Source organism: Micromys minutus (assembly GCF_963924665.1).
Source record: "Micromys minutus genome assembly, chromosome: 8".
Taxonomy (NCBI): Eukaryota; Metazoa; Chordata; class Mammalia; order Rodentia; family Muridae; genus Micromys; species Micromys minutus.
In genome coordinates this window covers 8,715,448-8,730,593 of record NC_137977.1, presented here as the reverse complement: position 1 = coordinate 8,730,593, position 15,146 = coordinate 8,715,448, and the positions used below count along the sequence as shown (strand labels likewise).

Below are 15,146 nucleotides of genomic sequence, written 5' to 3'. Positions count from 1 at the left end.
GACAAGGATTTTTTTCTTTAAGTCTTACCAGAGAGAGATTGGATTTCATTTTCTTGATAATTATCCGGGATTTAGCTGAGTGCGGGTCAGTGTGGCTGTCTGATGCTGGGGACTGACGGTTGGTTGGTGTGACTTGCTGATACACCACTGTGTTTCTGTGGGCTGCTCTGTGTTTAAACACATCTTCATTCCCAAGTGGGTTTTTGTCTTTAGGGACCAGCTCTCCAAGGCCCATTTACCAGAGGAATGTAATGCCTTAGCTGTAAATGATCTAATAAACTAATAGATTTCTTCCCACTGTTGAGCGTGGTCCCCAGCTCTTTCTGATGCCAGTTTCTCTATGCAGTGAATAGAAAATGCATTTCCTTTGGTTAAAAAATTTATCTACATCATAATAATTTTTTTATAGACAGTTTTGTTACCTGTAACCGGAAGTGTGTGGGTTTTAAAGATTATGTCTCTAAGATCCAGGATAATGCCCTTTCACTCTTAGCATCTATACAGGTGCAAAAACGTACTATAATCATGTGCTCTTTCTAACTGTACATAATAAATGCAGGTCTGAACGAGTAAGTGTAATTATAAGACTGCTATCTAGAATGGCGAGGCTATCCCGTCACATTTATTTTGATGTGTGTATGCTTGCACACGCCAGTGGGCAGTCTTTGGTGCTTGTCTGTGCCGTGGGAGTGAACCTCGTGATGAGACAAGTTAGCATGGAAGGGGCTTTAGGGGGTCTTTTGTGTGGTGCTACCTCCGTAAGAAGACAGAATGGGGTGCCGTAGGCTGTCTCAAGTAGGGCTCTCTGGAGGGTCTCCTGAATTAGTTCCCTGCCTGCTTAAAGGCTTGTCACACCTGACTCAAGGTGTTCTGAAATCTGCTCGTTTACTGATTTCCTCAACACAGAGAAATCAGGGCCTGCTTTTGAAACACCACAAAGAATTAAAGAAACCAACCTTAAACTGTATACCGACGGGTGATTTTTTTCATACCTTATGTTTGAAAGGAATTATAGTACTTTAACTAACTCATAAAAATGATTCAAGAGCTGTTGATTCTAAGTTACTACTCTTTCAGACACATTGAGGCTTTGTGGGCTTCCAGAACGGTGATACCATCCTGGTGATATGGTTATCTGTAGACCCCATCCTGGTGTTATGGTGATCTATAGATCACATTCAGTGTTATGGTGATCTGTAGACCCCATCCTGGTGTTATGATGATCTGTAGACCCCATCCTGGTGATATGGTGATCTGTAGACCCTATCCTGGTGTTATGATGATCTGTAGACCCCATCCTGGTGATATGGTGATCTGTAGACCCCATCCTGGTGATATGGTGATCTGTAGACCCCATCCTGGTGTTGTGGTGATCTGTAGACCCCATCCTGGTGTTATGGTGATCTGTAGACTTCATCCTGGTGTTATGGTGATCTGTAGACCTCATCCTGGTATTGTGGTGATCTATAGATCCTATCCTGGTGTTATGATGATCTGTAGACCCCATCCTGGTGATATGGTGATCTGTAGACCCCATCCTGGTGTTATGGTGATCTATAGATCCCATCCTGGTGATATGGTGATCTGTAGACCCCATCCTGGTGTTATGATGATTTGTAGACACCATCCTGGTGTTATGGTGATCTGTAGTGTATTAACTGTCAGATAAGTCATTCTTGCCATTGTGGAATTTTTTTGTTTTAGGAAATTAATATAGAATTTTTAAAAGTGAATTTAAAATTCAAGACCGTGTCCTTTTGATAAATAATGTGTTTTTTTTTTTTTTTTTTTTTTTTTTTTTTTTTTTTTTTTTTTTGCAATGACTAGTTTATACATTTTGTAGAAGTTAAGGAATTTTATTACAATTTGTGTATTTAGTTTTATCCTGTTAACTAGAGAAATATTATCTGTTGTAGAAAATTCTGACCCGGGGTTTCTACCCTACCTTGACCATTTATTGAAAGTTTTAATCGTTGCCACATAACTTTTTTCATTTTTACTTAAAACTTTACATTTATTTGTGTGTGCGCGGGTGCACGCGTGTTACAGTACACAAGTGGAAGTCAAAGGACCACTTTTGGGAATCGGTTTTCTTCCTGTTACACATGTACCAGGGTTCAAACTCTGATCACTGAGCTTGGTGGCAAGCACTTTTACCCACTGAGCCATCTTGCTGGCCCCCGTTTTGATTTTTAAAAGTCCATTTGTTCCTAAGTTTTTAAAGTAGGAAATAGGCACCTTGTATTTTGTCTTCTCCTTTGGCATGGCAAATAACTGAGTGTCCACTTTTTGGGGATTTCAGTAAGTATGAATATTATCTTACTAGGAAAGTCTTATTGTATTGTGACCTTTGTTCTCTCTTGTCCTTCTTTTCTAGCTAACACGTACCTCTTCATGGTGCAAGCCAGAGGTATCATGCTGAGAGAGAATGTGAAAACAATTGGATACATGATTAGGCTGTATACCAATAAAAACACCACGCTCAACGGGACAGGTAAGACTGAGTTGTAGGTCAGTAAGCAAACCTCTTAGATTCTATCTCTTTTACCTGCACGTAACTCACTGTTGGGATGATTAGCATCTCCTACTAAGTGTGCAGCTGAGTGGGTGCCTCTGAACAGTGTGTGGACAGGTTGGTCCATGACTCAGTATAGCACTAGATCACTGTATTGATGGTTGATCCTTGTAGCTCAAGGTTGAGATCTCCTAAGTGTTCTGCTAGATTAATAGGACAGCCATTTAGCTTTGGATGTACTTCTCAGTAACTCTATGACCTCTTTAAAGAAACAAAGGGGAGATACATTTTTATGATACTGGACATTGCTGACTGTTCTTTCCTGTTTAGTGTTAACTGGGAATGGGCTCTCCATTAGATTCACACAAGGCTAATATCAAGTTGATGAAACTAGGCATTTTCTGATGGGAAGAAGTACTTGGTGACTGTGGCTTTGTTTCCCTGTTACGGAAATAAAGTATCTCCCAGTGTATTTTTTGTTTTTTAAGGATTTATTTATTTAACTTATATGAGTAGACTTGTAGCTGTCTTCAGTCACACCAGAAGAGGACATCAAATCACAATACAGATGGCTGTGAGCCACCATGTGGTTGCTGGGAATTGAACTCAGGACCTTTAGAAGAGGTCAGTGCTCTCAACCACTGAGCCATCTCTCCAGCCTCTTGTTTGGTTTTCTTTTTTCTTTTCTTACAACTTTATTTTAAAAAGAGAGATACATGTACAGATTTTTTAAAAGCATTTTGGAATATATTTTTGTCAGTACTTGATTCTTTTAGAGGTTTGATAGCATGCATTGATATCTTACTAGTTACCATAAGCATAAAGTACATGTAGGACAGAAGGTACCATGGAAACAGCAGATCTTATCACCATTAAGATTCCTTGCAACACTCTTTAGATCTTTGTTTTTAAATAGTTAAAGACATCAAAACTCTCTGTGCCATTGTAAACATACTAAGTTCTCATCAGTTCCGCCCCCTTCCTCTCCACGTGAAAGCCTCTGTCCGCAGCCCCAGTGGTATTTTGGTCTATGGTAAGGGGGTGGAGGTTTTTGGATGACGTGTGTATGTGTACAGAATTCATGCTACTCATTTGTCTGATTTATTGATGACTTCCCCAAATCTAGGCATGCTTTCTTTCCTTTAATCCTCAAACCTTAGTCTTGCTTAGAAAGACTGTCTCGAGGGAATCGGCCCATGTGGTACAGCGCAGTCTCAGTCCCTGGTGGGGGGTGTTTGTTAGTCCATTGAGCCGGAGTGTAAAATATGTTTAGGTTACGGTATCTGTGTGAGTACTAGGAACTCCTCATCTCTCCCCTCACCCATGTGAATAAGTTTTATGCTGAGCTTGTCTGGAACACTAGTAACTTTAGCAAGCAGAAGTTCCTCACAGCACCCTGCGGAAACACAATAAAATTCTTCCCCACTGTGAGCCATACTTTTAATAAAGATGAAGCAAATGGTTTGACAAAGAATTTTTTACCTTGGTGAGCCTCTTAGAACCTTCCATAGGATTCCCTTGCTGATGGGAAATGTATTTCGGAAGACATGAGAGGTGTTCCTTTCCGAGTGAGGTCTTAGAAGCTGGTAGCCGGTGGCCGTTGTGGAGGGTCCTAAGCCCAAACCTCAGCATGTTGCTTTTCTCTTTTCCCCATCCTCCCCACCACATTACCTCTGAGTTAACTACGGTCCAAAGTGGCTGCTAACACTCCACTCGGCCACCTTTCAGCTTGTTCTTGGTTTGGTGGGGGGTGGGGGTCAGGGGACCAAAGATAACCTCCTTCTTGGAGAGGTCACAGAAGTCCCAGTGTGTTCCTTCTCCACCTCACTGGTCAGACAGACCCGATCACATGGCCGCAGGGGGCTGGGAATGAAAGTTTGAGATACGCTCACCCAGGTTCCGAGTGAAGCTGGGCTCTGTCACCCAGGGAGACTGAAGTGGAGTCTGTTGGCAGTTCTGAGGCTCTGACGAGCTCATTTAGATAGAGTTTATTGAGCAATTAGTGTATGCCATACATGAGTAAGATATGGGAGATGCAGTTTCAGGAAAAAAGCTGTCGTTAAAGAAGGAGCCTTCCAGGAGAGATGGAGACATGATTGCTAAAATGCACACGATTATTTCTGCAAACACTCAGATATAATTTACCAACACTTAAAAAAAAAAAGAGGCCAGTAAAATGTATAAAGCTCTGAGCACTACAGCAGAACTGATTGATATATTTATAACTTAACTCAAGAAGGCAAATTGACTGACAGTTAATGAGTATATTTGGTCTCAGAAGGTTCTTAGCGCTGTCTGATACTTGTCATCAAGTGCAAACAGACTCACAATAGTTTTGTGTAGAAACTGTAAGTTTTCAGAATAAAATGATGCCTTTTTGAGTGGCCCGTAGGGTTGAGAAAAGGAGGTGTCACTATTGACAGTGGGGGTAACAGGTGACCAGGGCTCTGTGGGCAGTGATGAGGTGACCAGGGCTGTGTGAGGTAGTGATGAGGTGACCAGGGCTCTGTGGGCAGTGATGAGGTGACCAGGGCTGTGTGAGGTAGTGATGAGGTGACCAGGGCTGTGTGAGGTAGTGATGAGGTGACCAGGGCTGTGTGAGGTAGTGATGAGGTGACCAGGGCTGTGTGAGGTAGTGATGAGGTGACCAGGGCTCTGTGGGCAGTGATGAGGTGACCAGGGCTGTGTGAGGTAGTGATGAGGTGACCAGGGCTGTGTGAGGCAGTGATGAGGTGACCAGGGCTGTGTGGGGTAGTGATGAGGTGACCAGGGCTGTGTGAGGTACTGATGAGGTGACCAGGGCTGTGTGGGGTAGTGATGAGGTGACCAGGGCTGTGTGGGGTAGTGAAGAGGTGACCAGGGCTGTGTGAGGTAGTGATGAGGTGACCAGGGCTCTGTGGGCAGCCATGAGGTGACCAGGGCTGTGTGAGGTACTGATGAGGTGACCAGGGCTGTGTGGGCAGTGATGAGGTGACCAGGGCTGTGTGGGCAGCCATGAGGTGACCAGGGCTGTGTGAGGCAGTGATGATAGATTTGTTTGAACAAACCTGGTTCACATCCTCATCTAATGGATGCTTAGAGTGAGTCCATGGAGCCTGTTAGGGACGAGCAGATCAGAGCTCTAAGGAGTTCCCACAGCACCTTCTAGGGTTCCTCTTGCAGACAGGAAGCTGTTCAGGGGTGTCCTTTGGTCCCCTTCTTTTCTCTGTTCTTTTCATTTGAATGTGGTGTTGGGACCTGGAGGCTTCCTTTTATCTGGGTGTGGTTCTGGGAGGGAGTAGGCAGGCAGGTTTCCTGGAGCTCAGATTGGTACCATCCATTCATTAGATGAAATAATGTCTGCCTTTTACAGACGCTGCGGTGAGGCCCAAGTGTGTCTATCTCGAGCAGCCTTGGGAAACCGTGCAGGGCTGTGAAAGTCGTGGTGGCACTGTGAATCCTGCCCACTCGCTACCTTCACAGGGATAATGATTGTGTGGGTTTTCTCGGTGTTGTTTCCACAAACTTAACTCAGGCTGTTTTAGCAGCCATGAGGTGTTTATTTGCACTCTGTGCCTCGGATGCCTCACGTGCCTCAGTCTGGAGATTAAAGACAATTTGATTTCAGTTAGAAATGATGTTCGGGCGTGGTTCCTGTGGCAGGTGGGCTGAAGTGGCACCGGAAAAATGGCCTGGGCAGCAGGGAAGCACTTTGTGACGGGTGCTCTTTCTTTATAGTCGTTTCTTTAGCTCCGACACTCAATGCTCACATGATTAGCCAGCATCTCAGGCATTTAAAATATTATTGTTGGATTTTACTAAAGCTGCTGCAAGTGAGGATGGTGTCCTTTTATGAAATACGTACTAAGTCTAGCCCTAGACTATCCACTTGGGCCTTCTGTGGAATCGTAGATCACAGAGGAGGAGAGACCCTGTTTGTGACTCACATTTATCAAGTATGCAGAGCAAGAAAACCTACATAAGACTAAACAGTTACTTGGTGGGGCTGGAGGGGTATCTCCGTGGTTACTGAGAGCAGAGGACCCCAGGTCAGTTCTCTGCAGCTGTGTGGGAGCCAACAGCCGTCCGCAACTCACGGTCCAGGGGTTCTAATGCTCTCTTCTGCAGGTCCCCACTGTGCAGTACAGTCTCTCTCTCTCTCTCTCTCTCTCTCTCTCTCTCTCTCTCTCTCTCCACACACACACTTTCTCATACACCCACTCTCTTTTACACAAACACACTCTCTCATACACACAAACACACTTTCTCACACACACAAACACACACACATACTCTCTCTCATACACACCTCTCTTACACACAGACACTCTCTCTTGCACACACAAAAACACACACTCTCTCACTTACAAACACTCTGTCTCTCTTACACACACACACACTCTCTCTCTCTCTCTCTTTCTCTCACACACACATACTCCCTCACACACAAACACACACTCTGTCTCTCTTACACACACAAACATACACACACACTCTCTTACTTTCTCATACACAAACACATACTCTGTCTCTCACACACACAAACATACTCACACACACATTCTCTTACTCTCACACACACATGCACACACACTCTCACACACACACATGAACACTCTCTCACACACACACACTGTCACACACACTCTTTCACAAACATACACACACTCTCTCACGCACACACACAAAAGCAAAACTGTTTTATAAAGGAGAAATTGTGGTGGGCTAGGCATTGAGGCCATGCCCATCATCCCAGCATTTGGGAAACTGGAGCAGGAGTGTTGAGGCAACTCCAAGGCTAGCCTGGGCTACAAAATGAATTGAGTTCCAGGCCACCCTGAGCTAGAATAAGATCTTACAACAAACCACTGAGTAACCTAAACAGACAGAAACAGAGTTGAGAGCCACACAAAGGCAGCGGACCCAGGGCGGCCTTGATTTTCGTTTTCATGTGCTGCGAACGCGCCATGTGCAGTAGAAAAGTGGGTGAGCCGCAGAAGTCACTGACAGAACTGGGCGTCTGTTCTCCCCAGCAGTGTTTGCAGGAGGAAGCAGAGAGATGTGCATGAGAGAGAGATCTCATATTAAAGAGCAAGCTATAGAAAATGCTTTCTAAAGTTGGAGTAATCATTTATTTTAAGGTAGAGGGGGCTATGATAAAACCGTTTCTCTGACTTGCCCTCACCTTCAGACCTGGTACTCAGAGAACAACCTAGAACCTCACAATTTATTCTGTATTTAGGTCGACGTCTCCGCACTAAAGACAGGGCTTAGAATCCAATCCGCACAGTTCAGAATATAAATAGTGGTTTCTGTGTTCCTACAGCCAAAGTGATTTAGTGGCACTGCTTGTCCGCACCCCACCACACCCTCCCCACCCCATGCTTTCACTGCGCAGTTCTGCTGCTTGTCATTGGGGTTTCCCGGGGCTGTTTAGACCGACTGTGAGCCGGGCTTTAAAGGCTTCCAGGGGCCCCTGTGGTGTTCTCTGTCCTCTGTCGTTGCCTCTGAGAACGTAGCAGACATTCTGTTGGCAGGGTTTGTTTTTGGACTATTTATTTATTTCGTCCCCCCTTTTCTGAGGCTTTGGGAACCTTTCTTCTCCCTTTGCACCCTCCTACTACTCTGTTTTCGTGCTGTCAGATTCTACAGAGACCCCTCACACTGTGTCTCTTCTTTTGTGGGTTGACGAACGCCATGGAGGTGGGCACTCTGTCCTCTGGTACTGATTTCTCGGCTCATCTGCTACCCTCTTACATTTCTGGTCCTTTTCTACTTTCTAAGGGATTGCCTTGATTCTATTATAAACCTTTGCTACAATATACTTACTTACCTGTAATTTTTAGAGGGGTGTGTGTGTGTGTGTGTGTGTTGTTGTTGTTGTTGCTGTTACTTGGTTTTTCTTGAGGCGGTGGCTCTCTTCATAGCTCTGACTGTCCTGGAGTTCACTGTGTAGAGCAGGCTAGCCCAGAGATGTGCCTGCTTCTGCCTATGAGCCTTGGGATTAAAGGCGTGTGCCAGCAAGCTCAGCTTGTTTGTTTTTCTTAACTATGTATTTGAAATAAGAATCCCTTTCCTATCAAATGAAAAAGAAAGTTTCAGTTATATTTTAATAAGCAAGAAAGTCTATTGTAAGCAACTCTAATGCATAAATTTAAGAGTTTGACAGCAGTAGTAATAAATATCTTTAGTGGAGAAGTAGTTTTATTTTTTCCCCTCTGAGTTGCTCTGTGCTTTCTAGAAACTTGCTGTGTAGACCAGGCTGGCCTCAAATTCAGAGATCCACCTGCCTCCAGAGTGTTGTGTTTAGGGAATGGCCACCACTGCCCAGCAAGAATCTTTTTTTTTTTTTTTAAAGAGTTACTTTTACCTTTGAATTATGAGTCAATGTGTGTCCCTGTGTGGGCAGATGTGCACGTGAGGGAGATGCCCGAGGAAGGCAAGAGAAAAGGAGAAAAGGAAGTGGAGTTACAGGTGGTTTGAGTTCCTCTGTGCGGATGTTAGAACTGGACGGGGTCCTCGCGAGAACTGAGCCATCTCTGCAGCCATGTGCAGCCTCGGAGCTCATGTTTAGAAGCCCAGTCTCTCCCACTGGCGGAGCAGAATTCCTTATGAAGGAAGAAATGGTTATAAAAATATCTGCATTTGATATTTCCAGATACGATTTTTAAAGCTCCTTGAATGAGTGAGCCTCACTGGACCTCATCGTCGTGATGGGGACGCGCCTAGGGGCTGGCTTCCTGGTGAAATTCCTGTTAGGCTAATGCCTCACTGACAAGTCCTCAGTTACAGTACAGGCTTCCACGCAGGCCCTTGGGACCAAACCTCTCTCTTTGGGCTGCTATCTCTTCTTTGGGTTTGGACCCGGAGCCTCTGCCCATCTCACTGGCCCGTTAGGAGCCTCGGCAGGATCTTCTGTCAGTGTGCTGGGAAGTGGAGTGTAGCTCTGCTCACAAATGTCTACCGCTTCCCAGGCTGTAGCCCCACCCACCAGCTTCACGGATGGTGACAATTTCTGGTCTGGGGTGGCGCTTAATCTGCAGTGGCTCTTCTGACACATGACATAATCACCACAGTGCTGCCTTTCCCATGAGTTAGAGGGTTAGCTTTTACTGAAGACTGCGGAGTAGGTTTACATGTTCTATGTCCATGGTTGGATGTAGAGCAGTTGGGCAGTTGTTTCTGTCTCTTATCTCTGTTAACTACGCCAGGCCAGCTTCCTCCATGCAGCAGGAAATGGGAACATCCTGGTCCTCAGATTTATTTGCATTTTGCGTCTATGCCAGAGAGAGAGAGAGAGAGAGAGAGAGAGAGAGAGAGAGAGAGAGAGAGAGAGAGAGAGAGAGAGAGAGAGATGCATACATTGGTTATGACTTCCACCATCAGATTCTGAGACAGGCTCTCACCGAGTCTGGTTGACGGTCTGGCCGCCAAACCCCTGGAACCTCACCTGTTCCAGTGCGGGCTTTGTAGAGTTTGCATGGTCGTTTGGGATCCGAACCCAGGTTCTCCCTCGAGCACAGCAAGCACTTTATCCACGGGGCCATCTCTCCGGCCCTCATAGCGATGACATCTATGTCGAAAACCGGAAATGCCAGTAGCAGGTAGCAAACCGAGAAACCGACTGTTGCACTCTGAAAGCGAGCACGTGCTGGCCCGGGGTTTGAAGGCGAGCATTTGCTGGCACGCTAGGCCTAGGCCGTGGCTCTGAGTGTCGTGGAACCTGATGACCCCGAGGAAATGGGCCTAATTCCACAGTTCCTCTGGGGTTAAGAACGTGACTGACTTAAAGGCTGTGTTCCAAAAGTAAGCCCAGTGGATAAATCGTGGATTTTCCTAGGTGAGGTTAAGGAATCACCCCGCCCCCATCCTTCTGCTCTGTGTTCAAGCAGCACAGATGGTGTGGCCGTTGGAAGGGTTAAGGAGCCCTTGTTCCGAGGCTCTGCTGTGTTGTGTGTAAAGGGGAGGGTCTTTGGCTTTCTGCTCCTTTCTTGGGAAGTCCTGCACAGTGTCTGGCCTAGCTGTGGTATGCTTTATTCATATTCTTTTCAGGTCGTTGCTTGTAACTGCTGCTGTGAATACTGCAGTTTGTTTCATACTGCGACATAGTTCATGCTAAAGGCAAAGAAAGAGGCAGTATTGGGTTGTAAATTTCTTCTTCTTCTCTCTTTCCAAGATTATCCCGAAGGCAATAATACAAGTGACTATCTTGTTCAAACAACAACATATCTTCCGCAAAACTTCACGTACTCACCGCACCTCCCCTGTCCAGAGAAGCTGCCTTACATGCGTAAGTGTGACCTGGATTCTTTCTGCTGAACTAATCTGTTGTCGTTATAAAAGATTGCAAGCAACATGGTTTGAGCATGTTATCAGGTGGGTCATTATTGTGGGTGCTAATAATAATAATAATAATATAATAATAATAATAATAATGCTTAATATGCTGCATGGGTGTTCTTTTTTAATTTTAATTTTTGGAAGTATAGTGGAGATTGATGATGATTGAAAAGCTGAAGAAAAATAGGAAAGAAAAAAAAGATAACGAGAAATGGCGTCCACCTGGCAATTACTTACAAAGGAAAAATCAGTTTTCTCCAGTGGAGTGTCAAGGGCATACAAACCACTCGTAAGGACAGGTCCCATGTCAGGCAGTCGATGCTAACAGTAATATTTTTGGAGGTTTTCCATTTTCATTTTATAATGCTTTGTCTGGGCTTTTTCTTTTTTAATCTTACAGTTTTTTTTTTTTTCCAATATTATGGTTTCTGATTTTGTGGGTTTTTTTTAGTGGAATTTCCATGTGCAAGTGTGTGTGTGTGTGTGTGTGTGTGTGTGTTGTGTTTTTTTTGGGGGGGTTTCTTATATCTAGTTGTTAGTTTTTGATTTTGGGTTTTAAATTGGGTTCTTATTTGGGTTCTTATTTGTTTAATGAGGAAGAAAGGTGTGTTCTTGTGTGAGTAAGGAGAATCTGGGAGAAAATGGGGAGGAGGACATGACCTGAGTATCTCCTGTGAAGAAAATCTGTTCTCAATGAAAAACTGAGATAGAGAACCCCCACTCCCAATTAGATGTTTGTATAAATGACATGCCACCTGCACACTGAGTTTTCCGGCCGGTGTTTTGGGAGTTACTCCTGGTCTTCCATGTGGGTCTGAGTTCTTTCTCTGAACTATTGTAGAGAATGTTTTTACACACACACTATGTTTTATTTTCCAGGTCTCACCTGATGGGCAGCTAGGTGGTTTCCTCTCTCTCTGTCTCTGTCTCTGTCTCTGTCTCTCTGTCTCTCTGTCTCTCTGTCTCTCTCTCTCTCTCTCTCTCTCTCTCTCGTTAGTCATACAACTGAAAAAAGAAAAACAAATCCTCTTATCTTCTTTATGTAGAGAGCAGTATACTCCCGCCCTTTCTGCTCCGGGGTGTGTGTGTGTGTGTGTGTGTGTGTGTGTGTGTGTGTCTGTGTGTGTCTGTGTGTGTGCGCACGCACACTTTGGAGTTGATAACTTGAGATCGGCTGCTGTACCAACTTTCTTGTTTCTCTCAAATTATTGTAGTAAGCAGGGCTGTTTTATCTCACTTTGATGTTGATGGACTTTGTGGTTTTTCTAAAAAAATTATTTAACTATGTTTCATGGGAGGGTTTTATGTACCCATCACTGCTTACCGTGGGTGGGGGTTGGTTATTAGTTAGTTGTTGATAGGTGTTCTAACTGTGTAATACAAAGGGAGGCTGACGTTGTCACGTGGTATTAGGGTATGGTTTCCTCCTTGGAGAGTGCTTTAGAATCACCAGAAGGTTCTATAGCTCACACGATCACACACACTCTAAGTTTCTCTTTCAGAGGCACTGACAGTTTCCTTCTTAACATTCCGGGGCCCTGCTGATGCTGGTGGTGCTTGGGCCATCCTGACCCCGAGTTCTGGACTTCATAGCTCAGGCTGTGCAGGGGAGTCTCTACCTGTTAGGGCACAGCCAGGAAGGGTCTGGTTTTATTGGTCCAGCAAAACAAACGAACGAACAAGTGTTCTGATTGTGCAACTCTGTGTCCCAAGAGAAGTGACTCCGAAGTGATTTGTGCTAGCTGTGTGTCCCACAACAGAAAAAGGAACATGAAGTGATGCCCATGGCCTCCTTTGTCATTTGTCGTGACAGCTTTGTTTTCCCGAAACAAGTGTTTTTGTCTGTGTAATACTGAAGCCACTGGGAAATGTTCCATCGGAGTATTGATTACAGTAATTTCATCGTCATAATTTGCATATTTAGAGAATTATAGTTGTAGGAAATCTTTGTCTTGCGTTTAGTGACTGTTTTCTTCATCAATGGTTTAGTCAATTCATAATGGATACTAATTAGACAGTTTGGGAGTATCTGCCTGCCAGGCATGTGGGCCCTTTTTCGGCCATCCCTCTCCTACAGTTCTTCAGCTCCCAGTGAGAGGGCCTTGGGCTCCATGGCTGCCTCTCTCCTGGGGCTTAGAGTTGCTGCTGCTTTTTTCCCCCGCCCTCCCCCCACTTAGAATCCTATACTGTTTTAGAGAACAGGAGAGCCCTGCGGGACACCAACCTTTTTACCGCAGGCTTCTTCAAGGTTATTCGGTTTAGACTGAGCACCAGCCTCATGTCTGAGGAACCAGGGCAGTTTTGACAGAAAATGTGACTATGTACAGGTGATGTTTCAGAAGGGGACTTCAAGCCTCACTAAAGTAGTGATGCTTCTGGTGTTGGGGGTTGAGGTGGGAGAGAGTGCACGAGTGTTAAAGCCCTTCACTGGTGATGTGACTGCCCAGGGCATCTCTGCACATCGGTAACACCCGGGATTATTGAGGTGCTGCCTTCATTGTGAATGACGATGGAGCTCAGTGTGGTTGTGATGCTCAATGGCTGTTTTTTGGATTCCTTTCTTCCTTCTCCTACTTCGTTGATAGAACCAGACTGTCCAGTGATCCAGGGGATGAGAAGTACATGTCTCCCGGAGCTTCAGACCTAGTTGTGTAGACTTAAAACAGTCTTCCCTCTGACAACGTGAGCAGCATCATGTGATGTCTGAGTGAACTCTTTATTTTTTTTAAAGACTTATTTATTTTATGTATGTACACTGTAGCTGTCTTCAGACACACCAGAAGAAGGCATCATATACCATTACAGGTGGCTGTGAGCCACCATGTGGTTGCTGGGAATTGAACTCAGGACCTCTGGAAGAGCAGCCAGTGCTCTCAACCGCTGAGCCATCTCTCCAGCTCCTAGAATCTAAATGTGTGTTTGTTTGTAGAGGGTGGGTGACTATTTCATTGATATTAATATTTACAGGCCCCCCAGAGGGAAAATCTGTGCTGTTTTGCTGAGTCTATATGATAACCAAGCCAATAGCAGCTTGTCCTCACGTAAGGCATAAACACAAGTGCTTTGCATAGGTGTTTTGATTTTGATTTTTCTGGGTAGAGAAGGGAGATGCCAGTTGAGTATGGCACATGACAGTAAAGACAGACTTCCACCTGATTGTCCTGTCATCCAGATAGAATACACTCAAAGTGACTTCCTTCTCCTGTCTTTGCTTTGATAGTTCCCATAGTTACAAACCTTATGAATGCAGAAACTTTCTAAGATGAGTTTAATAAGTGAACTGAAATTCAGGAAGAGGGAAAAGCAAATAAACTTTAGAAGAGCTCACATAATGTCAAATGTAGCAAACTGTCATGGTACATGGATGTCAGCTGTAGAGACGGGGACATCCTTTTAGAGTGAAGTCAGTGGCGGGGTTGCAGGCCTGAGTGTACACTGGGGCTCTCGGTTTGTGTGATCCTGTGGAACTGGCCAGCAGCAGGCAGCATCCAGAGAAATGCAGTATTCTGCTCTCAGAGTGAGGCATGAGGCCGACAGGATAGTCACTGAGGGAACTTTGAAGCTAGGTCTTCAAGACAATCCAGCATCAAACTACAAGAGAAGGTACCATGGGGCCAACAGGGAGCTCGCATTGCTCTGTAGTGAGGAGAGCAGCTCCAGCTGGAGGGCCTGTGAATGGGCCACCCTGAAGGTGAGCCTGGAGTAGAAGCGTCTGTGGACGGTGCTAGGAAACCCATAGGATTTAGTAAGATGGCTTTGGAGGGTGCCAGGCCTGGTCCTCATGTGGAAAAGGGTCTATCATGAGTCTGTGCAGGTTTCTTTCAATCAGAGCACAAGTTTTGAAGGGTGATGGATTAGGGGTGGGGGGAGTTGGGAGCATCGTTGTTGGGGAATGAGGTCATTTAAGGTGGGCAGTTGAATGGTGGACTAGGTGTGTTCTCCACAAAGAGATTTGAAAGAGGCTGAAGTCAGGGTCACTGGTGAGGAATGGAACTCCCTTGGCCAGATGTCACATCTGTTCGGAGGACGTCTGACTTGGTGACCCTTTACTGAGGCAAACAGCTTACAGAAACATCTCAGATGGAGAACGGGGGAATTGCACAGGGAAGTTAGCTTAGAGTCTCCACTTTGTGAGAGGAAATGAGTCAGAAAGAAGGCTGAGGATGGGCTGCGAGAGACCCTGCAGTGATGGGGAGACCCAACTAAGAGAGGTAGACACGGGAAGGACACTGAAGTCAGGACTGTAAGGTGTTGAATGTGTGGCCCAAGGAAGCAGACAGTTTGGAGAAGGCAGGTAGAAGTGTGCAGACAC

General features: G+C 45.2%; 1 protein-coding gene across 2 annotated transcripts in view; it reads left to right on the top strand.

Moving 5' to 3' along the window:
• B4GALT6 (beta-1,4-galactosyltransferase 6) overlaps nucleotides 1–15,146 on the top strand; it is a 52,415-nt gene that overhangs the window by 14,449 nt on the left and 22,820 nt on the right. For both annotated transcript variants that reach the window (XM_080920331.1, XM_080920332.1), the window contains exons 2-3: nucleotides 2,378–2,494; nucleotides 10,671–10,784. In XM_080920331.1, the coding sequence (XP_080776457.1) occupies nucleotides 2,378–2,494; nucleotides 10,671–10,784 (231 nt within the window). The remainder of the gene's footprint in view (nucleotides 1–2,377; nucleotides 2,495–10,670; nucleotides 10,785–15,146) is intronic.